This window comes from Drosophila yakuba, chromosome X (genome assembly GCF_016746365.2).
Source record: "Drosophila yakuba strain Tai18E2 chromosome X, Prin_Dyak_Tai18E2_2.1, whole genome shotgun sequence".
NCBI classification, from domain to species: domain Eukaryota; kingdom Metazoa; phylum Arthropoda; class Insecta; order Diptera; family Drosophilidae; genus Drosophila; species Drosophila yakuba.
Window position 1 is genome coordinate 13,922,233 of NC_052526.2, and position 21,901 is coordinate 13,944,133.

The 21,901-nt window shown below is 47.8% G+C and overlaps 5 protein-coding genes across 7 annotated transcripts; 2 read left to right on the forward strand and 3 right to left on the reverse strand.

Moving 5' to 3' along the window:
- Positions 1 to 712: 712 nt before the first annotated feature.
- On the reverse strand, positions 713 to 17,440 carry LOC6525373 (E3 ubiquitin-protein ligase Ubr3). Of its 2 annotated transcripts, none has more exons than XM_039374445.2 (11): positions 15,767 to 17,440; positions 13,014 to 13,750; positions 12,713 to 12,941; positions 12,238 to 12,650; positions 12,014 to 12,172; positions 3,052 to 5,949; positions 2,568 to 2,988; positions 1,712 to 2,493; positions 1,512 to 1,643; positions 1,299 to 1,438; positions 713 to 1,237 (listed from the first exon to the last, which is right to left on the reverse strand). In XM_039374445.2, exons 1-11 carry the CDS (start codon positions 16,407 to 16,409, stop codon positions 1,120 to 1,122), a joined length of 6,672 nt encoding a protein of 2,223 aa, XP_039230379.1. In that variant the 5' UTR covers positions 16,410 to 17,440; the 3' UTR covers positions 713 to 1,119. The 2 variants fall into 2 exon arrangements, with proteins under 2 accessions (XP_039230379.1, XP_002101209.3); XM_002101173.4 differs by having other exon boundaries at positions 2,568 to 2,991.
- LOC6525374 lies at positions 6,406 to 11,959 on the forward strand. 2 transcript variants are annotated; one of them, XM_002101174.4, is made up of 5 exons: positions 6,406 to 6,967; positions 7,153 to 7,476; positions 10,194 to 10,912; positions 10,977 to 11,363; positions 11,420 to 11,959. In XM_002101174.4, exons 1-5 carry the CDS (start codon positions 6,698 to 6,700, stop codon positions 11,712 to 11,714), a joined length of 1,995 nt encoding a protein of 664 aa, XP_002101210.2. In that variant the 5' UTR covers positions 6,406 to 6,697; the 3' UTR covers positions 11,715 to 11,959. The 2 variants fall into 2 exon arrangements, with proteins under 2 accessions (XP_002101210.2, XP_015046273.1); XM_015190787.3 differs by lacking the exons at positions 6,406 to 6,967; positions 7,153 to 7,476 and adding exons at positions 8,728 to 9,485; positions 9,547 to 9,711.
- Positions 17,441 to 17,597: 157 nt separating the features above from the next.
- On the reverse strand, positions 17,598 to 18,531 carry LOC6525376 (40S ribosomal protein S14a). The gene is made up of 3 exons (XM_002101176.4): positions 18,464 to 18,531; positions 17,958 to 18,222; positions 17,598 to 17,886 (listed from the first exon to the last, which is right to left on the reverse strand). The coding sequence occupies exons 2-3, from the start codon at positions 18,192 to 18,194 to the stop codon at positions 17,668 to 17,670; spliced, it is 456 nt and encodes a 151-aa protein (XP_002101212.1). The 5' UTR covers positions 18,195 to 18,222; positions 18,464 to 18,531; the 3' UTR covers positions 17,598 to 17,667.
- Positions 18,532 to 18,705: 174 nt separating this feature from the next.
- Positions 18,706 to 19,718, reverse strand: LOC6525377 (40S ribosomal protein S14a). The gene is made up of 3 exons (XM_002101177.3): positions 19,623 to 19,718; positions 19,127 to 19,388; positions 18,706 to 19,067 (listed from the first exon to the last, which is right to left on the reverse strand). The coding sequence occupies exons 2-3, from the start codon at positions 19,361 to 19,363 to the stop codon at positions 18,849 to 18,851; spliced, it is 456 nt and encodes a 151-aa protein (XP_002101213.1). The 5' UTR covers positions 19,364 to 19,388; positions 19,623 to 19,718; the 3' UTR covers positions 18,706 to 18,848.
- Positions 19,719 to 20,125: 407 nt separating this feature from the next.
- On the forward strand, positions 20,126 to 21,686 carry LOC6525378 (dehydrodolichyl diphosphate synthase complex subunit DHDDS). The gene is made up of 2 exons (XM_002101178.3): positions 20,126 to 20,902; positions 21,151 to 21,686. The coding sequence occupies exons 1-2, from the start codon at positions 20,246 to 20,248 to the stop codon at positions 21,394 to 21,396; spliced, it is 903 nt and encodes a 300-aa protein (XP_002101214.1). The 5' UTR covers positions 20,126 to 20,245; the 3' UTR covers positions 21,397 to 21,686.
- Positions 21,687 to 21,901: the final 215 nt, after the last annotated feature.

Sequence of the window (21,901 nt, forward strand, 5' to 3'; positions counted from 1 at the left end):
TTCGGGCTGAAACAATATCGAACTTCCTTTGAAGCGCCGCCTAAATAACACACAATTTGTAAAAACTAATAACAAATTCACATCCGATCCTGCGATTCTGGCGTTTCCAATTCAGATTGATTACCCTTTCTCTATCATCATTTGCAATCATTTGTTTCCTTATGCTTCTTAATTACATAATATTTATGTATAATGGGTTATGCAAACTAGTTTCTATGCATTTCACAATTCGCTTTTCGTTTATTGTTTTTTTTTTTTGTTTGTTTTCGTTTTTTGTTTATGTTGCATTAACTGTAGTGTATATTGTATTTATATATATATTAACTATATAATCTTTTTTTCATTTTTTACATGCACAAACTCATGAGTCCAATGTAGACAATTTTTATATTGTGTATCGTGTTATTCGTTACTCGTAATTTCTTATTTGCTTTCTTTCCGCCTTTCTTTCCCTAAAAAAAAAAATCCATAAAGTTAAAGACTTAAGACTTAGTTTAGGTAGAACGGAACTGGAGATCCGCACTGTGCACAATCTCCGTTTTATCCAGGCTGTTTTCATGTCGACTTTGCCCAGCAAGTGGGTGGGTATAATATTTGTATATATTCATAATTGGTTGTTAAATATTTTTGTTGATCGCGAGATTATACAATCATCTTCTATATAAGGTGTATTATGCGTTTTCTCAGTTGAACAGTTGACAACAAACAATAATATAGCTGTAGGTATTTCGTATTGTTCGCATCCATATTTATAAGTATTGTTATATATAAAAATGTGTAATATCAATTAATTGCAAATTGCCGACGGTTGCTTCTAGGCGCGTTGGGGCATGTGGCGGAGGATGGGGGTCGATAACCGTAAACAAATACGGATGCAGATGCGTATACGGATGGCGGACAGAACGTGGCCGGTTGTCCAACTCCGCATTTGAGGCTCCACAACAAACAACGAAACTAGCTTAAAGTAGAGGGTAAGTGGGGTGTTTGGGTTAGTGATTCGGCTGGTGTTTGGAGGGGATATCGGGGGGCGGGTGGTTGACTGGTTCGACTAGGCTAAGAGCGGCCATCTCAGATCTGGCCAACCAACTCCTGGATGCTGCGCAGTAGATCTTCCATATTTCACAATAGATCCCGATGAAAAACCCAGGTGTGTTTTGTATGAGCAAACTTATGGGACAGCCACTGTGATTCCAGGAGATTGAAGCGGTCTTGGCTCAAATACAAAGGTTTGCCGCGCCTGCAAAGTAGTTTAAATGTATTAAAATAATACCATAATAATTAAGACACTGTTAACTCACTTGAGATCGCGATCCTCCTCGTCAAAGTCGTCCAGATAGAGTGAGCCCCAAAGGCAGGCGCGTCGTCCACGGATAACTATGATGTACGTGGAGGTGACCACCAAAAAGATACCTATGCCTCCTCCACAGGATAGCGTGTGCTGATTACGGGATATATAAAAGTGATTAGCATTATTTGTAATTTAGCATCGCAGTAATTTCAAGCCAACTCACCCGAACAGCCTCGCAGCAGTCATTCTCCGCGCAGCAGTTCTGCTTGAGGCATACGATCGTCCCGCACAGCAGGCAGATGGAGCTCTCCTTGGGCACTTTATAGCAGTTGAGGCACGGCCGCTCATGGTAGTACTGTGAGGATAAATAAAAATCGGTTTATTAACCCATCCCAAAACAACGTAGTAAATAACAAAGCTCACCGTGAACAAGCGTTCGTACTCGCGCGGCAATTCGAGAAGTCGCGGCTGCTGCCACAACGAATGCTGATTGATGAGCACCAATTCTCTGACCGTATCCGCCGGCGGACGCACCTCCATCAACTGCTGGCACCAGAACTGCGGCAGCGTTTGCTCAGTGCCGGGAATAAAGCATAGCCCCTTGCTGGCATTAAAGCAATCCCAGTCCATAGAATCTGTGACGAGTTCCAAATAGTAAACAAGACGCACAAACTCCAGTCCCGGTGCCGAGATCTCTGGCATCTCGTGGCGATAGAGATGCTGGCGCAGTAAGGCAGCTACTCGCAAGAACGGCAAACATAGCGACTGCAGCTGTAGTTCCATGGACTTAAGGTTAACCTCGTGCGTCGTGGCCGAGGATGAGGAGGAGGCGGTGACTGTGCTGGAGCCAGGAGCGGTTGTGGAGGAGGAACCAGCCGCCGCCGCTGCCGCCGAGCTGCTGGTACTGGGTATGCAATCGCGTCGCAAGTGCGCCAGCTCATTTGTCTGGCTTAGCACCAGGGCCATGGCCTTTCCCAGCTGCGAGGCGCTCTGCTGCTGTTGGCCAGCACGGCGACGACTGTTCGTGGTCCCGGCGGCCGATTCCTGTTGCGATTCCGCAGCAGAGTTGCCGCTGCCAGCGGCACTGCTGCCGTAAACTTTGAGAATGTGATCGCACTCAAAATCCGTGAGGGTAACGCACAGCTGAACCACAATCTGGTAGTACAGCAGGTTGTACATGACTTTCACCATGCAAGTGAAGTAATCTAAATGGCAAGCGAAATCATTGAAATTTAAAAGTGCTCTACAATGGTATAATATATCATGTGCAACTACTCACCCTGGTCCAGATGCAGTGGCGCCAGCAGGATAAACTTGAGCAGCAGCGCAATGGGATCCGCTAACAGGCTGGGAATTAACTCGAGGCAGTGCGCCGGCAAAGGTTCCGTATCGTTAACGGGCAGGCCAGCTAACGAGGCCCAGCTGCTCCACAGCGGCCATTCGACCAAGACACGCACATGTACCGATAGCACGTGCAGCAGCGGCACGATGCAGTCCCGCTTTGGCTTGTACCGCGTGGCATTCGCTGAACATAGTGATCCGCCACGCTGGATGATCTCCGCCTCCAGGTTTGTACGCGCAATCGAGGTAACGAAGATGAACAGCTTGCGGAACGTGATCGAGGCGCATTTAACCTTGCGCTGGGCAATGTTTGTCATCACCTCCATAGCATGACCCATGGCCTCTGTCAGTTTTGTGGGCTGCTGAAAGTAAAAGGGTAAGTTTTAGGCAAATCGTTTGAGCTTAATAGTCGATATTCGTACCGGTATCGTTTCGTTCTCTTTGATTAAATCGGTGAGGTCGGCGACAAGACGTTCGAATGGCTGATTACCAGAGCGGACAAGGTGTGTGGGTCTGTCCAGCTGCGGACTCAGCGGCAGCACCGAGTTGGAGAGCTGCCGGCACACGGGACAGTAGAACTCGCCACGATCCTGGACTGGCTGACGTTGTGTGGTGTACAGCGTCTTAAGGTATGCCTCTAGGCAACTGAGATGAACGTGGTGGCCACACGACTGCACATGTACACCGTTGTCGTACGCCATATTATTGGACAGATACCAGGACTCATCGCCAAACTTGAGACTAAGCAGTTCCGTGCGCCTGCTGAATTCAGCTGCCAGTCGGGTGGTATGTGCCAGTCGGGACTCATCCTCCGCGTTTAGTGGCAGCGGCAGTCGCTCGGCAATGCGCCGCCGATGCCCAACAATGCCACTGGATTCGACCAGAACGACCAAGCCAATAGGATTCGATTCGGTACTGGGTGTGGTGCAATTGCAGATTATGCAGTCGTACTCCTTTTCGCGTGGCTGCTCCTCGTACAACTCTTCATCGTCCTCGTCCTCCGGCCCGTAGTCCATACTACTGGCTGCTGCCGCAGCAGACTGCATGAACTGCTTCTGCTTGTTGGCAAAGTCTTGCATCATCTTCTGCTGGCGCTCACGTGCTTTCTTGCGGCGCTCCTCCTTCTCCTTGGTCTCGCGTGCCTTCGCCTCCGCTTGTTTTTCACGCTGATTCGGCCAGAGTCTGGCACGGATGTCGTCGATGCTCAGGGCGCACTGCTCATCCTGTTTGGCGATCTTGCGAAGCAGATTACCAATAAAGAATGGTCCGTCGCCGATGCGAGAGGAGGATACATGAATGTTCTTATAGTTGCGCCCACTGCGTCCCCTCTCAGCCAAGGCAGTGCTCTCCGCTGCTGCCATGGAGGTGCTGGCTTCGTTGCAGTCGACATCCATGGACGAATCGTCGCCACATGATTGATCTTCGCCGTCGCTCAACGAGAAGCTATCTAGTGTGCCAGAGAGCTGAGAATGGAGCTTAAGCAGCAGCGACAAGATGCTCTCGTCCAAATGCAGCTCATCCTTATTGCTGCCACCGATGGCAATGTCCACGGATCGCTTACGTGCTCCACCCGTTTCGTAGTTCATCCTACGTCCAGTGCTGCCACCACTTACGCCGGATGTGAAACTTCCGCCGGCGCCCAGGGCATTTGATGGGACAATATCCATATTAACGCTGCTGGGCACGGCTACAGGCTGAACCCGCTGGAAAGGCAGGAGCATACCGCTGCCCGTGGGTGTGGTGGGCGAGAACATCTCATTGGAAGCCACTGCTGGTGGTGTGGCCGATGCATTGGCGCCACCTCCAGCTCCTCCTGCAATTGCGCCCATATTGTTCGTTTCGGCCAGCAGAAGATCCCTCCGAATGGCCACTTCCATGCCACTTTCCGGCAACGTGATCTGCTGCAGCGGAAAATGGAAATCGAGTGCAGCCGCTGGGCTCATATCCATGGCATGATCACCTTCTCTGAGTAGATCATCTTCGTTGCTATCCTGGCGGATAACCACACCGGTTTCGGCGACTACTGAAAGATCCGGTGGTAGGGCGACCTCCATGCCAGGCACTCTCATCGGCACCAGCGCCTGAGAGACATTCCTTCTGCTAAGAGCTCCCATTCCCAGTCCAACTGATGCCAGGCCAGCTCCACCCGTTGCCTCATCTGCTTCTGAGTCCCCATGTCCAATCATGCGCAACGATTGCTCTGGATCTGCGTCGACATCAAAGTCCAGATCTGAGTAAAACGGGTTCGACCGATAGCTGGAGGTGATCACTTGCGGATCACGTGACTTCAGCGACACCTTCTTGACCACGTGGCGCAGATTGCAGCTGAGATTGTCCGTGGGATAGCACTGGAAGAGCTTGGGCGGTTCCTGCCGGCCCGAGCCGTAGCCATGATAGCCCGGCCCGCCAGATGACTCCACCACAGCAGCCAGTGCAGGAGGGGCCCGATCTCCGGTACCACTGCCAACATCATCACTTGTTTCCACAGCAATCTCCAAAAGGAACACAGCCAGGGCCAGCAGATGCTCGGAAACATCACGTGTGTGCACTGCACGGAAAAATATCGACAGGATGGTGGAGTGAAAGACGCGCGAGTTAAGAATCTTGCAGGGATCACTGAAGGAGCTCGTTGCGGGCAGAGCCTGCGGCAATCGGAATGGCGGCCACAGGTTACCACTCGCCGGCATCTTATCCTTGCTCTTCACATAGTTTGTAAAGCGATCCAGCGATGATTGAAAGTCCCGACGATGCACTGCTCGCAAAAGGACGTGCAGCGGATCGTAGTGCTTCTCCCACACCTCGTCGATAGGCGTAAAGAGACCCTGCTCCAGGTTCTCGCTCCCACTCGACGGAGCCTTGTAAACCGATAGCTTCTTCAGGAAGGTCTCAAAGTTTTTGGTATGCACATTGCCCGACCGCTCCGGCATTAGTTCAAGGAGCTGCGAGTGCGTCTTGTTCTCGGTGGCCAACAAGGCACTGATCTCGATGATGCACTGGGTGGCCTCATCGTTACCCAGATTAGTGCGACTCGTCACCAGGGTGGCCAGAAATGTGAGGAATCCCTCCAGCATCGAGGATTGCTCCGCCTTTTGGGGCTGCTTCAAGGGAGCCGTCTCCAGCCACTGACCCACGTCGAACAACTCGATGGTGTTCTGCAGAAAGAAGTACTGCGGCAGGTTGGTGGCACAGATCTGCAGGAAGAACAGGTCCATGTCGGCCATCGAGTTGCAGAAGTTCGCCTGTATGTAGGTCATTGCCTGGCCCTTGATTTGAAGACCATTGCGCACCCATTTTCCGGCCAGGATTTCGTAGAAGAAACTCTAAAGGAGAGAAGGAAAATGAATATTAGAATTCATTTAAATTTAATGTTTTCATTACAAATTATTTCTATTTTATATAAAATTCATATAAATAAAGCTCATTTAACGCACATCAAATAAATAATTAAAACAAAATAACGGTACACCAGCGAGTGCGATAGCCACGAAACATCGATGACTTCCGAGCAGACAAAGTTATCGAAACTCGCTTTTAAAACTCAACTCTGAGCTCGCTGTGACCTATGCTGTCTATCTGCCCCCCTCCCCCACCCAAAAAAAATAAAAGAACGGTGCAAAACAAAGAAACAGAGCTCGACTCTCCCTGCATGTATGTGTGTGTGTGTGTGTGTGCGCGAGACAGGGTGTCTGCAGACGGCGGAATAAAAGAAGAAAGAGACAAGTGAAACCCACTTCTGTATGATTTTGTTTAATCATCTCAGAGAGGCGAGAGCAGCGCAGCAGATTAATCTGCCACAGTAGTCAAAACTTGACGCTCGACACTAAACTCGACTCTCTGTTTTTGTGACTGCCGCATTTGCGTTTTGATTTTCAGCGGGCGCAGTTGCGTGCCAGCCCGTCTTTGTGTGTGTGTTTGTTTGTTTGTGTAACCATTTAATCATAATATTTAAAAGACACCCCACCACCATTGCTATCACAACATCCCCAACGATCGTCGGATTTCGCGCAACCATAAATAAATATATACAAAACGAGACCCAAATAACACACACGCACAGCCGGCTGCAGAATGCGATTTATGAATTGGGTAGTTCCCCTGCTTCTGGCCACATTGGTCGCCCTGCAACAGCCCACACAAACGGACGCTTTAATCGAGGATGTCCTGGACATTATCCATGTGGTCAAGGAGGTCACCTCCGGCGTCCTCAAGGCCTGGGACATTGTGCAATCCTCCCCGTTGGCGGCCAACATTGATTTCCCACTGATGCGCGAGAAACAGAAGAAGGTCTTGCAGCGCCTCAAAGAAGTCAGCAAGCAAATAGATCACACCGAAGATCAGGTGAGTCAGCAGCAGGCTAAGTCCGCTCTTCAGCTCTTTTTTGTGTACCCTTGCAGTGGGCATTGCCACATTGGTGAGCCGTTTGTACCATAGTTAATAGATCTAATCGAAAGCTACGGTACAACCTGGGTATAACAACAACGACAACTGTATACTTACTTAACCTACCAAAAAACCCACTTCAGCACGCTCAATATGTTGCCTTGGCCATCGAATCGGTGACTAGCTTCATGCACAACAATGCTCCAATTATGGCCAAGATGAACGATATCTCGGACACGATCAATAGGATCTCATCGCGCTATCAGCAGATGCAGAAGTACGAGGCCTACAAGGACAAGTTGGAGATGTCCACGCTAATAACGTTTGCCGAGTGGACAGTGACGCCGAATGCACATTCGGTGCACCACCTGATGGATCGTCTGCACATAACTCTATTTGGCAACGAAGATCGATCTTCCAATACAACGTCCACCAATCTACTACAACAGCTGGCCACCGCCTATGAGGTAATATTAACTAACTTTTATGATTTTTTTTATTTTAGGCCAAAATATGGGAGCATCGAACTTAAAGAGCATTTTTAGCTTGAGTAAAATAGGGGTTTCAATTGGCAATATTTTAACTATACTATATCATTTTGAAAAACATTTTATCAACCGCTAGTTTCACAGAAAAAAAAGCAACCTTTTTAAGCCAACATTTATTAGCCCAGAAGAAAGTGATGAAAAAGAATAGTGGAAAAAACTATTTTCCTTGATTACATTGTAGGGTGGTTTGAGCAGAGGCATGCTTTACTGTAATAAATACGCATTGTGATTGGGGTGTCAATTTGCGAATTGCTTCCTGCATGCCTGTTAACCGGATGATTCACAACGTGATGCTCGCCGGGGATATGATATAGGTCTAGACACGGCGTTTTAAGCATTGTAAACTCGACTTTCCGGTTGACGCGTCACTTAAGTTGTTCTTCTTTTTCTCAGTTTTTGGCAAAAGAAAGTCTTGCAGTGTATTAGTCACCGTAGTCTTTTGTCGCCAAATAACGGTTAAGGCCGTCGCACGCACTCTCTCACATGAAAGAGACATAACTGCTACCCTCACTTGCAGGTGTGTGCGTGTGTGCGTCTATTTGTGTGGGGTCAAAGGTCTTGTGTCAACAAAAGACTGCGAAACAAGTTAAACAAAACAAAAAGTTTACAAACAAACACCAGAGGGCAATGCAGCAGTTTTGCCCCCATGCTGCGAAAAGAGAGCAGAGAGCGCATCTCTTTGTTAGTGCATTGCGTCAGTGCGAGAGAGTTAGTGTAGTGAGAGAAAGGAGAGTGCCAATAACGCACTCACACAGCTGTTTGCCATACCAATTAGACGTCGGCCGAAACAAAAACAATGCGAGCACAACTTTCTATGTTGTTATCGATTGCTAGGTTTGCAAGTGCCAATATGATCACCAATCGATTGAATAATTAAGCTAACTGAGTAGGGTATTATTGCAGTGTGTGGAACCGAAGAATCAAACAAAATTTGCTCAATTCGTGATTGTTGCTCACAAACACGAGCGTTTGTGTGTGTGTGTGTGTGTGTGTGAGCTTGTGTGTGTTTACGCTTCCCATATCGTCTGGTTGTTAAAATAACAACAACAATGCATGAAAAAAGAGCTTCAGTCAGCAATTTTTTTTCGTATTGTATTTTCAACGAGCACACACCAACACACATACACACAAACAATCGCTGAGCGTGGAGCGCTTTAAAACAGAAACTGAAAAAATTACAGTAGCCGAACAGCACTCAGAACAACAACACCCATCTGAAATTATATGGCCAGAGGCGAGCGCGAATTAAAGTAAATCGCAAATAATAAAAAATCGTGGAATCTCAGTTGTATCGAGGACGGGCATCCTAAATCAAGCCGCGGATTCTTTGTTTTCAGTTGAAGGAAAGGAAGTTGTGGAAAGCAGTGCAAGCAGTGCATGCTGCTGTTGCTCTTCTTCTTGCCTTGCCCTTCCACTAGAGAAGTACAACTTCAAAGTAAAGAGGAAAAACGAGAAGAAGCAGAGAACTCAAGGCTACATCATTTGGAAACATACAGGGAAACCCCCTACATTACATTCGCTGGCCGAATATATAACTTATCTGGCGAGGAAATATGGCGGCACCTATCGGAGCATTAGCTGCTCTTGTTGCTGTTCTTGTTACGCTAGTGATTTGTGGAAATACGAAATCGTCGTCGTCCGCGGGCTGGATGCACCGAAGCACGCCACAAATGGAAGTGGAGGCCCTGCGCACCGAGTATATTGCCCTGGAACGCGCCCTGTGGGATTATCTGGCCAAAACGGCCAATAGCCAGAACAATAAGGAAACCCAGATAAGGAAAGTATACGATTCGCATCGGGATTTCGATGCGAAACCCGCAATGAGACGCACCTTTGAGGAGCATCGCTACGAGATCCTCAATCACTACGAATGGTCGCTGCTGGAAAGGGATCTCATTTATATCAGCAAGCTTTACGATGCCTACAAGGTATTTACACTTATAAAGACTTGTTTTAAATAGATCATAACATAACTTTCTATCCAAATAGGACACCTTTGTCAAGCAGAACAACAGCGCCGAATTAGATGAACTAGCCGTTTTAAATCTAGCCGGAGCAATTCTACGCAACGATAACACCGCCTCAATGCCACGAATCTTGCAGGAAATCGAGCGTGTGATGGTTTCCCAGACCCTCTACTACCGAGCCATGCTAGTTAGTTGCCCCACGAATCTGATTTGATTCATTATAACAATATGAAAATGACACAACGGATAATATTGTTATGATCATATGCACTTTGAAACCAAAGGCCAAGAAATCCCTTGTTTTTAGTTAAAAACAAAAAAAAAAGCTTGCAATACCCGATCTCATTTTAAAGTAGTAATTTTCAAATTAAATACTCGTAAAATCATTAGATTCCCGTGGAAACGTACACAAAATATCACATTCTGTGTAAAAGCCCAATATGCAATAGCTAATCTTACACCCCCACGCGATCAGTAATTACCGAGCTATAATAATACTGGTATGCCAGAGATTTTAACAGCCAGATGTGATGGCTAATTAGTGCTAAAAACCAGAGTAACATTTAACGTGTACCTAGTAAAGAATGCCGGGCGGGTAAAAGGAAAACAGCTGGATATCGAGCATATTAGTGACATTCCCAATAATACGCATAAATTTCTTGCTTACAGGTGTCCAACAATCAAATTTGCAATACCATGCAATCGGCCCAGCAGTTTATATACTCGCTATATGCGGATATAGCCCTGACCGAACTGAAAGCCTACACCATGATGGAGTTCTCGTGGATGATGTTGCGGGTATACGGTAAGGGCAACTACACCCAGGAGGCGGAACTCATGCGTTCCGACTATGAGAAGAGGACGGAACGCACACTGAAAATGCTCAAGGATGTGATGCTACGAGCTGATCGAATCGTTTACCGCTGTGATCCGCCGAAACATGTCCAGGGTGTCACCTACGACGAGGTTACCCGCCTACTGCAAGGCTACATCGAAAACGAGGTGGATTTGAATAACGAGGAAACTTGCCGAGAGACGTGCGGCTTTTATCAGTCCACACGCAGCGAAGGCTGCTTCAAGGATCTCTATTGTTCCCGTCAGCCGAAATGTACGGGTCGGCTGTACAACTGCCAGTTTGTAGACTCCGACATGTGGGTGTGCCCGTCGCCACAGAACAGCACCAGGCGCTACGAGTTCATCGAGTACGAGAACGGACGCGTCCTTGGCCAGCGGGGTAAGTGCACCAGGGGCACCACCAAGGTGGACAGCTGGTGGCGTTACCTTCTCTGGCACTGCAGCTACTGCTTCTGCCTGTGCGACGAGGAGGGTCTGAAGTCGGATCGTTTCTTCAATCTCCGGGATACGGTCGCCGATGTCAAGCGCAACCGGTGAGTTCCAGTTAAATCCGTTGACTATTTAAATATCAACAAATTGCAACTAATTATTCTTCAGAATTGTGACTGGTTTGCGTTTTGTAAAACAAAATCGCATTTTCCACCTGCAAATCCAGGAGGGCGAACTCCTGCCGCGTGGCACTGTCAATCAAAGCACTCTGGAGTGGAAACCCGTGGAGAAGTACAACATCTTTGATCGTCATGTGAAGAATGGCATTGACTATCACAAATTGAGCTACGAGAAACGCACCATCGATCTGGACGATGTGGATACGGAGGACAATTCCTTTGTGATTACCGGCGTGCGTTTCCGTGTGGTGGGCACACATCTGAACTTGGAGGCTTACTACAGTGAGTTTGATTTCCGAACGGGTAAACTCATCCAGCCAGAGGCCAATAGCTATTGGAAGTCCAACGACAATACCGATGTCAGCGGTGCACGCAGGTAAGGGGGGTACTCTATTATCAAACAGCATAAAACTAACCAACGCTTGCTTTCAGGGAGAAACTGAGTTTAAACAACGCCGACGTGTCTACGCGGACAGTCGCACACTCAATACCTCTGTCGCGCCACAATCAGTACATCGACTTCACCAACACAGGACTGGACAAGGATGCCGCCCAGAGCACTGTGCCCTTCATTGACATCCAGGACGTAGTCTCAAATCCACCAGTGCCACTAGCCGGCATTGGCATCTACTACAAGGGCCGCAACGGCTACGGCGGCTTTCTGGGCCCTAAGATCATCACCTACGACTTTATGCCCCACGTTCAGGTGCCAAATAATAAGTTCTAAGGCGAAGAGAGTCGGAGAAGCGGTGCAGTTCCATCCCGCACATATTTCATAGCTTTTTTAGTTGTACACTACCTATCAATACACACATGCAATTACTGTCGCATAGTTTAAGTGAGATTGGAGGAGAACGAAGCGCAAGAGATGCAGAATCAGGCAAGACAAGAATATAAAAACAAATTATATTGGAATTTAGCCATAACAAAAGAAATAAAAAGAATCTGAATCTGAGAACCCAGAGAACCGAAGACCTTCTTGCTCTTTTAAACGAAAATAATTGAAGTAAAGGATGGGAGACTCACCTGGACACGAAGTGGATGGATCATCAGCAGGGGCAGCAGATAGGGTCGGGACGGTAGCACATCGTTCAGACTGATTCCCATTTTAGTTACCGCCTGGCAAACAAAGGCAGCCAGATAGCGATGCAGAGGAAAGTGGAACGAGGCCTGCATCATCTCCTCCTGCAAGGATAAATAGAAGGCTTTAATGAAACTGTGATAACTTTAAACAGAAAGAAAAGACCAACCATCGATAGACGCGCCTCCATAAAGTAAATAGAGTCTAACCACTCGTGCAGCGTCGTCACACAGTAGTTAATGATCTTCTTTGCCAGGTGGGCATGTGTGCCATCTTGCAGATGGGAGATAATTGACCACATGGGATAGGCACTGGCCTCAAGCTCGCAGGAGAACGCCGCATAGTAGCTGTTTGGCTCGAATTCCACATGAGAAGCCGTCTCCCGCACATTGACATTCATGCCCTGAAGCATCTGGAGAAACTGGAACCACATGTCGATGAGATTGTCGTCCCGCAGAAAGACCAGGGCCACCGATTCGTGTGAAAGGACATTGTTAAAGTCCGAGACTAGTGGCCAGTAGCAGTGGTCCTTCATCACCTGGCGGGTACAGTCGATGACGAAATGGAAATTCTTGTTGGGATCTGGCCAAAAAAAAATCATATCGTTAAGAGGAAAGCAGTCGGAAACATAACCTAATTCTTACCATGCAATGTATTCTGTATGAGTATCTTGGACATCATTAGCTTTAGGCTGATAATCATTACGTGCAGCAGCGACAGCTCATTGACCATCTTGAGGGCCAGACTTTCGTTGGAGAAGAGTTGGACGCTCATGTGGACCACCCGGTTGCTCAGCGTATCCGGATCACGAGACATTTCCAACACGGACGGTATGCGGCTGTAGTGCATCACAAATGTGCGGGTGAGGTGTTCCTTTAGGGCGATGGAAAACGAATAAATATTAATACAGATACGGAAAAATCATATGAACTCATCAAGACCAACCTTGTAATCCTGATCAGGCAGCATGTTCAGCAGGAAGCAGACCAGAGTCTGTGGAAACTCGAACTTAAATGTCCAGAAGATGAACTCTTCGAGTAGCGTGGTGTGGACCAGTTTATCGCCCAGCGCGGGCAGATCCCTGTACTCATCGGGTGGCTCTGGATTTGGGAATCTGTTAACCGCATCCTCGTATTTCTCACGGTTCGCCTTCAAGAAACGACCATTCCTCGTGTCCTGGCACGGTGCTTCCATGAAGTAGGAATATACTTCTGGATTAATCAGCGTGCGCGTCATCACCTTGCGCATTATCTCGCCCATGTTGTTCAGATCGATCAGCATGTTGGCGAACTCCTCGCAAGAGTACGACGTTATCGCTTGTACCTCCAGAGGTGTGTCGCTGTGCTCGCGGAAGTGCTGCAACAGGCGGAACAGCAGCTTGGGCATTATGGCCTCGGCTACCGCCAACAGGTTGTTTGGCACCGGATCACGATTAACCCGGTTATTGATGCCATGATCGCTGCAAAAACCCTCCGCCTTCATAACCGAGGTGTCACCACAATCGCAGGCACCGCCCGCCTGTGACAGGAACATATTAAAGTCGTGGTTCGTGTGGTTGCCCTTCTTGAAGCAGTCCCGGCATATGGACATGCAGGGCGATATGCCGCAGGTGCGGCACCTGTAGGCAACCACATGGGGCACCCATACCAGACCGCATTTGGCGTGGTTGTCATAGCTGCGCACTGCAAGATAAAATTTTAAGAACTTAACAACAATTCACCAGTTCATTGTGTATAAATAGTAGAAAAGGATGCAGCTATAAAATAGGTTTGGACACATTTGGAGCAAGGACATCGCCACAGTGAACCACAAAGCTAAAAAAGTTGTCATGTTTAACCAACAGTCACATTCGCAAGCACTTAAAAAGTAAAAACTTTGCTTTGTATTTATCTGAAAGACCCTGGCCAACTATTGATTTTCTTAAATATGATAGGTCATTGGAATGCGACTATTACGTAAGAAAATCTACTAGATAAAACAAATATTTTTTCTAGATCATGATTATAATATACCTAAAATAATTCGACTTAAGAAGCTGCATTAGGATTTAGGAATCATCGAAATAATCGGTCGATGGCAAAACATTGTTCCACCTCCAATCACGAAACGATAAAATATCGCTGGCGAAATTGCGCGATGAGGTGAAATTGTAAAACCTGTCGAGGCCAGCTGTTTTTTCCTGACTGCCTTGCCTTGCTATTGCTATTGATTTGATTGAGTTCCAAAAATAAAATGATGCACTCATTGCTTAGTTAATTTCTTGCTTCTTGTTGCGTGACTCTTTGATTTTTTTGTCTTCGGGCTGCGTTCTGGGTCGTATGTACATATGTACATAAATGTGTACGTACATACGTTTGTTTTATGTTTTGCAGTTTATATATATGTACATTGTACATATGTATTTCGCTTGGACCTTGTTGGCTAAAAAGGTCAACGCTGTCGGCCGCCGCATGCGGAAGGAAATCGAATGAATTGGCCAATAACAACTACAGTGCAGCGGAAAGTTGATTGACAATGTTGTAAAATTGTAATAGCGATCGATCAACGGAAAGTTGGCAACTCTCTCGCTCTTCCTATCGTGGTTCACCCGTCTCTTTCTAACTGAGAACTTTTGGACAAGGTCCGAAAAGAAGAGCAAGGGAGAGACAAAGGGGAGGTGACATGACATGGGAACGGAAAGAAGGTGCATTCTCTCACCCTCACCCACACACACGCAAACACACACAAACAGTACACCCCACGCAGCCCAATAACATAACGGTCTTTCGGCCAATTGCCGATGACAGCTTACAGTGGGCCACATCACATCCGCCCCTCACACCCACTGTGCGTGGTTTTGTCAAATCAACAACAATGACGGTCAATCAACTTTTGCCGCACCAGTGCAATTTTGCAATTGTTCTGCTCTGTTCTGTTGCAACAGAGTAACAAACAAAATCGAGGGAGAAATAAATAATAAAAAAAAGAAGCACTTAGCGGTGACAAAAGGTGCCATCATATAAACAAGCACCATCTGCATTTGTGTGCGTGTGGTTTTGGGACGGATGCTGCGGAAACATTTATTACGCAAGGCGAACCGAAACAGCTGACACAAAGCCACAAGGTGCAAGTTGCATTCCACTGTGCGTGTGCGTCTCCGCCTGTCAGTCTGCCAATGTGTGTGTTTGAATGTGTGTGTGCATGACAGAGCTGACAAGTGGGACAAGACAAGACAAGACTAGACGCGACAAACAACCATAAACGATACAAGCAACTTTGGCGACATACGCAGCCTGGCACAAACAGTAATAGGTAATGATGAAAATTATGCACAAATACAGCATTGCAAATAGATGAGCAGTTGAGATTAAATTGGGCTAAAGTTGACTCCCCTAATCAGTGCATATGTGTGTGTGTGTGTTTGCGTGTGAGTGTTGTGTGTGCGAGTGAGTGCGCTTGATTGCTGTTGCCATGGTGGTGCACTCGCACTCTTCACGCTGCCTTGCACCTTGCTTCTATGCTCTGTTCCTCTCTCCCTATTCTTTGCGTGCCCTACAACCATTACATTACACAGACAGACACACATGCATGAACGTCACGCAGGTAACACACACACACAAACACACAAGGTCTGAGTTTCAGGGGCAACGGACTTGCGATCAGCTGTTTGGCGATAGAAAATGCAACACACTTATCGATATGCACACATTCGGACGTACCAATTTTAACAAACTCCTGCGGCGTCCGTCCGCCGGCAATGAGCCATCGTATCCACTCGATGTTGTCCAGATTGTCGATGGGCGTGCCCGGATTAAACAGGGTGTCCATGATGGAGTCGAGATCAGGTGTAGGGCTGCCACGGCAGCATTCCGTGTTGATCAGGGCGGCCACCTCCTTGCGACTGCGCAAACTGAACGAGGAGGCGCCAAAGAAGAAGCTTGGCTTGGCGCCGGCATCGCCGGATGAGGCGGCCGCTGTTCCCGCCGATCCCGCTGCTGTGCCGGAGCTCGCTGTAGTCGCTCCTGCCCTGGGCGGTGGCGGCGGTGGAGCAGCAGCAGCCGCCACACTGGAATCCCAGTCGTGGAAGGGGGAATGCGAGTTATCGGTGGTTGTTGCTACTGCTCCCGCTGCGGCTCCTCCGCCACCACCTGAGGATCCAGCAGCGATGCGCACTGATGCGGGCGATGGTGCCGAGACTATGGGTGGCAGGACATACACCGAGGAGAGATCCACGTCGGATGACTCGTCTTCGTCCTCCTGCTCTAAATCCTCCTGCATGGGCGCATTGTGGGTCCGCTCCATCACCACCTCCTCGTCATCGATGCTAATGTCGGCATTGGACAGGTTGTCATCCTCGTCCATGGTGATGGGTGTTTATTTGGTGACGTCGCCGGTCCGGTGCTCCGTTCCTAGCACGCTGAACGCTGAAATTCTTAAATTCTTCCAAACTTGGCCGCTTTGCTGCTGCTGCTGCTCTTTTTCTTCTTTCGGTTCGGCCTTTTCAAACAAGTTTTCTTTTCGTCTTTTTTCGGCTGCTGCTGCTGCTTCTTCTGCGTTACTGCGTGATTTTTTCTGTTTTTTTTTTGTTGTTTGGCTAGTGGCCGAATTTTACTTCTTTTTTTTTTTTTGTTTATGGCGGAGTTGCGTTCAATTGAAAATTTTGACCGAAACTTGAGGGGTCTCGGGGGATTACGATTTTCAGGGGGGAAGGGGTTGGCAAATTGGCTTAACGCCGAACGGAGAGATGGAGACGAAAAATTTCACAACACCAAACACTTGACACTCAGTTGGAGCCGCTTCAACATCTCAGCTCCGTCCGTTCCTGGGTATGATTTTTGACGTTTAACACTCGACAACGTCGCCCAACCGACCTATTGTGCTGTGGCTCTCGGGGGGCTATGGGCTGTATCAGCTATATCCCCATTATCCGTGTCCGGATTGAGGAGTTCTCTGGCTGTTGCCCTTTTCTCGTACCGTTCCGTTTTGTGCCCGTGCCGTGCCGTTTTTCCCCGATATTTCGCTCACTTTTCACGCTGTTTCATCCGCGAGTCTTGCAAATATACGAATATGTGCGCACACATACTCGTCGCGGACACACAAACACACACGGACACGACACCACACAAACAGGCACGCATACAAACAAACACAACTGGCAAGTGTGGCCAAATATATTAGTCGTGCATTGAACTTGCCAATTACGCCGATTTTAGCAAATTAAATGCAGATTTATGAACCACTGGGCCAGCTAGTTAGTTTCTTTGGTGCATGGGCAGCCCTTTAGCCGCTGCCTTTGCGTTCGCGAATGCTTTTAGTCCTGCCAATTTCGATTTGCTCCACGAATCCACACACGGTCGTCGTTGGCGTGTATATCAGGATATCGATAGGCCCCGATATGTCTTGAATTCCATGCAGTGTGACCGCTCAATACCTACACAAACTTGTGGTGGCCCCAACCATCACCTATCGATAGCAGCCTCTCTTATGCCGTGTTGCCACTGGCTATGGGCCACAATCGAACACATGAGCCCAAAAACATGCCCTTTCCACTGCATTTATGCTTGTATTTATTAGTATAAAAATATAACGCAGCGTCAAAAGCTAGTGACACGATGCATTCCTACAGACGACGACCACGGCGACCGCCCTTCCTGCGGGTGGAGTCCGATGGAATGGGGGTCACATCCTCGATGCGGCCAATCTTCATGGACGAACGGGCCAAAGCACGCAGAGCGGACTGGGCGCCGGGTCCGGGGGTCTTGGTCTTGTTGCCGCCGGTGGCGCGCAGCTTGATGTTCAAAGCGGTGATGCCCAGCGTCTTGCACTTCTCAGCCACGTCCTAGAGGGGATCCAAGATTCAATTTGTAAAAGCTTCTCCTCGGAATAAGCCTAGCACATGCATCTGCTCACCTGGGCGGCCAACATAGCGGCGTAGGGCGAAGCCTCATCACGATCGGCCTTCACCTTCATGCCTCCGGTGACACGGGCGATGGTCTCACGGCCGGACAGATCCGTGACATGGACGAAGGTGTCGTTGAAGCTGGCGTAGATGTGAGCCACTCCAAACACGACCTCACCATCGCGAACTTGGGGTCCAAGATGGACCTGCACCTCCTCCTTCTGAACTTTAGCCTTCCTTGGAGCCATTCTGCACAGTCAGGTCGTCGATTAGCAACTAAAAGGGAAAAAAACACACCATGTTTAATTGCCGGTCCAACACACTAAGAAAAAAAACAAAAAAAAAACGGAAACAAATTCATTCGCCCGCGCTTTCACCGCGCCTGCAAATTGGTTAAACTTATGTTAAATCATTTAATAGCGGATCATATGGAGCAGCAGCTTTTCGCTTTTGCCGCCCAATTCTTAAGTTGGAGTTAAATCGCAAAAAAAAAAGGGAGAAATAGCTGGAAACCAACCAATTGCGTGCACCGGATGCGAAAAAAAGAACGCAACAACAACACAGCTGGTAATACGATAGTTATCGACGCATAGTTACTTTGGTGGGGCTATCGGGCTCCCACCGCGTTCGGCACGACAGGGTGGCAACTCTGCGATTTGCATTGAGCAATTTTTGTAAACATTTCGCCAAATACCTTTTTAAATGAAATATTGCACCACTTGCAGACGCCAAACCAAACGCAATAGATACACAAAAATGTCTTGTAGTCATTTACATCGTATTTTCCTGGTTTATTACAGTGCACCTATGCACACAAACAGAATAGCTTTCTTATCGCATACACAAATGCAGTATTGTATTTTGACCACAAACAGGGACTCCTGCTCTCCAGATTTCGCCATTTACAGACGACGACCACGGCGACCGCCCTTCCTGCGGGTGGAGTCCGATGGGATGGGGGTCACATCCTCGATGCGGCCAATCTTCATGGAGGAACGGGCCAAGGCACGCAGAGCGGACTGGGCGCCGGGTCCGGGGGTCTTGGTCTTGTTACCGCCGGTGGCACGGAGCTTGATGTGCAGGGCAGTGATGCCCAGCGTCTTGCACTTCTCAGCCACATCCTGGGGGGGATTGAAACCGTTAGACGGGCTCCAACTGGACCGGAGAATGCACAACTTACCTGGGCGGCCAACATAGCGGCGTAGGGCGAAGCCTCATCACGATCGGCCTTCACCTTCATGCCTCCGGTGACACGGGCGATGGTTTCACGACCGGACAGATCCGTAACATGGACGAAGGTGTCGTTGAAGCTGGCGTAGATGTGAGCCACTCCGAACACGATCTCGCCGTCGCGAACTTGGGGTCCCAGCTGGACCTGAACCTCCTCCTTCTGAACTTTAGCCTTCCTGGGTGCCATTCTGGGTTTGTTTGTCGATCAGCAACTGCGGGAATAGCAAGGGAATTTCCACATTTATACCACGTGTTTCACAAACAAAAACAAATGCGTGCGCACAAACAAAACAAAAAACGTAAAAAAAATTAACTGCCGGGCAGCTTTTTCGCCGTTTTCGGGCTGCGCTTTGAACACTCTTGAGGGAAGCACATTTTTTAAGTCTCAAAAGGGCTCAAAGTCGGAAATTTTCGCAAAAATTAAGGGGGACAAATTTAAGACGAACCACTTGCGTGAACCGGATATCAAAAAAGAAGGTTGACGTAGCTGTCAAAATGACAGGGTTGCTGAGTTTCTCGATGGTTGGCGATAGCTTATCGATAGCGAGCAGGGCGAGGTTTCGAACCCTTGGCGGATTTCAAAATAGATTGTTTGCTGTGCGGCTTTCGATTGGTTTAGGCCTTTTAAAAAATGTTAAATATCTTAGGTTTAATTTATTGCATAAATCCATAAGCACGTCAGAAAAGAAAAGTTCACCAAAATCCGCCTAACAGGAGTTTCTGCTTGTATTTTCTCAGACGGTGGATGTCTGGAATATTTTTCTATCAATGGTTCGAGCCTTCGCTTAATGGTAATAAATTAGTACCATACAATGGTCACACTTTCCTTTCGAGGATTATGTCTCTGCTATAGGAATAGACTGGTTCGTGTCCGAGATTAATACTATCGATTTATTCGGCTATATAATACGGTCACACTGTTTTTTAGACTTGACTTGCACTATCGATAGCGGTGCAGTCGATTGGCAGCGGCCATCGGAGTGACAGCTCTAATCACAAGACACCCAAAAAAATAAATAAATATTTATTTAAGTGACCACCAATCTGTGTCCAGCTGCATTCAGAGGCCATGTCGTGGGTCTCCGACTACAAGTACACATGGACGGAGCGGCTTGCGATGCGAACGCTACGCGCCTGTGGCTACATTCCGCACCACGTCGCCTTCGTGATGGACGGCAATCGGAGGTTCGCCCGCTCACAGCAGATTGATAAGATCGAGGGTCACTCGCGGGGATTTGAGAAGCTTGCGGACTGCCTGCGCTGGTGTCTGGACGTGGGCGTTCGCGAAGTGACCACCTTTGCCTTTAGCATCGAGAACTTTAAGCGTTCCAACGAGGAGGTCGAGGGACTATTCAATTTGGCCCGGGAGAAGTTTGCCCGCCTGCTGGAGGAGACAGCTCGACTGGACGAGCATGGCATCCGCATTCGGGTGATTGGGAACATCGAGCTATTGCCACTCGACTTGCAGAAGCTAGTGGCTTCGGCTATGCTGAGCACAGAGTGCAATGATAAGCTCTTCCTCAACGTGGCCTTTGCGTACACGTCGCGGGACGAGATTACGCAGGCGGTGGAAACGATACTGCGGCACGGCAGCCAGGATTTGGCTGGCGAAGACATCAGTGAACGGCTGCTGGAGGAATGCCTCTACACGCGACACTCGCCGCCACCGGATCTGGTGTTCCGCACCTCCGGCGAGACCAGGCTAAGCGACTTCATGATGTGGCAGGTGTGTAGAAGTATCTCTTCCAGAAATAGGTGGCTAAGTCATCCTCTTTGGCACATATCCCAATCCTTTAGTTCTGTTAGTGTGTTGAGTAGTAACCTGTGCCCAGCGTTAATTCATTTATTTCCCAATTTTGGACTTTAATTGCATCATTTTCATGCAATGCATTTTAAAATTGAACTTTAAACAGTTTTTCAATATTTGATTAGTTAAAAAGTCTTACTATTAAACGACTGTTTCTACCATTTCAGTTAAGCACATCCGTGTTGTACTTCAGCAATGTCCTGTGGCCGCAAATCACTTTCTGGCACTTCCTGGCCAGCATTCTGGCCTACCAGCGCGACCGCTGGCAACTGGAGGACTTTCGGCGCGTGGAGAGGATGCAGAGCTACCAGCTGGCCAAAACAAGCGACTTCTACAGCGAGCGGGTCCAGAAGTTCCTGGCCACCATCGACGAGGACCGGCGGAAGCTGCTCGTGCGACTGGCTGCAAATTAACGTCCTGGAGTCCCTCCGATTTCTACATGACGATGATGTTTGTGATATCAGTGGGGATTAAAATCGTGTAAATAGCATATATGTACGGTTTTTCGGCTTGTGTAACAAGGTTAACCGACTTTCAAAATATGTCCCGTTGGAGATTTCATCACCTTAATGCACTTGTTTAAGACATTCAATTAATTTGTGGCCGAATTGTGCGCTTAGCTAGATTGTTTTCACATTCGGTCTTAAAATAAGTTCTATAAAGTGTTTGCCTTCCATTTGATAAGTAAATTATAAAAAACAAACAGTAATTTGTTTCAATGTGGAGGGGACAACATTAAAAATCTAAGTAAAGTGCTATATAAAACACTCACAATAAATAATTACATAATTTTAAAGTTTTTTAAATTTTTACCAATTTGTACCATAAAGCTATTTCTAACAAATTTAAAATTTAAGTATTTCTTTGAAACGTTGTCTATTGGTGCTCAATTCATTTTAATCTGCTTTTACTTCCTTA

Excerpts from the sequence above, each read along its gene's own strand:
- LOC6525374 (XM_002101174.4), top strand. The coding sequence starts at position 6,698 with ATGCGATTTATGAATTGGGTAGTTCCCCTGCTTCTGGCCACATTGGTC. Across the intron at positions 6,968-7,152 it reads TAGATCACACCGAAGATCAG|CACGCTCAATATGTTGCCTT; the intron begins GTGAGTCAGCAG and ends AACCCACTTCAG. Across the intron at positions 10,913-10,976 it reads GCCGATGTCAAGCGCAACCG|AATTGTGACTGGTTTGCGTT; the intron begins GTGAGTTCCAGT and ends ATTATTCTTCAG.
- LOC6525373 (XM_002101173.4), bottom strand. The coding sequence starts at position 16,409 with ATGGACGAGGATGACAACCTGTCCAATGCCGACATTAGCATCGATGAC. Across the intron at positions 13,751-15,766 it reads GCAGGAGTTTGTTAAAATTG|TGCGCAGCTATGACAACCAC; the intron begins GTACGTCCGAAT and ends TTTATCTTGCAG. Across the intron at positions 12,942-13,013 it reads TGCCTGATCAGGATTACAAG|GAACACCTCACCCGCACATT; the intron begins GTTGGTCTTGAT and ends ATCGCCCTAAAG.
- LOC6525376 (XM_002101176.4), bottom strand. The coding sequence starts at position 18,194 with ATGGCTCCAAGGAAGGCTAAAGTTCAGAAGGAGGAGGTGCAGGTCCAT. Across the intron at positions 17,887-17,957 it reads CCGCTATGTTGGCCGCCCAG|GACGTGGCTGAGAAGTGCAA; the intron begins GTGAGCAGATGC and ends GATCCCCTCTAG.
- LOC6525377 (XM_002101177.3), bottom strand. The coding sequence starts at position 19,363 with ATGGCACCCAGGAAGGCTAAAGTTCAGAAGGAGGAGGTTCAGGTCCAG. Across the intron at positions 19,068-19,126 it reads CCGCTATGTTGGCCGCCCAG|GATGTGGCTGAGAAGTGCAA; the intron begins GTAAGTTGTGCA and ends AATCCCCCCCAG.
- LOC6525378 (XM_002101178.3), top strand. The coding sequence starts at position 20,246 with ATGTCGTGGGTCTCCGACTACAAGTACACATGGACGGAGCGGCTTGCG. Across the intron at positions 20,903-21,150 it reads GCGACTTCATGATGTGGCAG|TTAAGCACATCCGTGTTGTA; the intron begins GTGTGTAGAAGT and ends CTACCATTTCAG.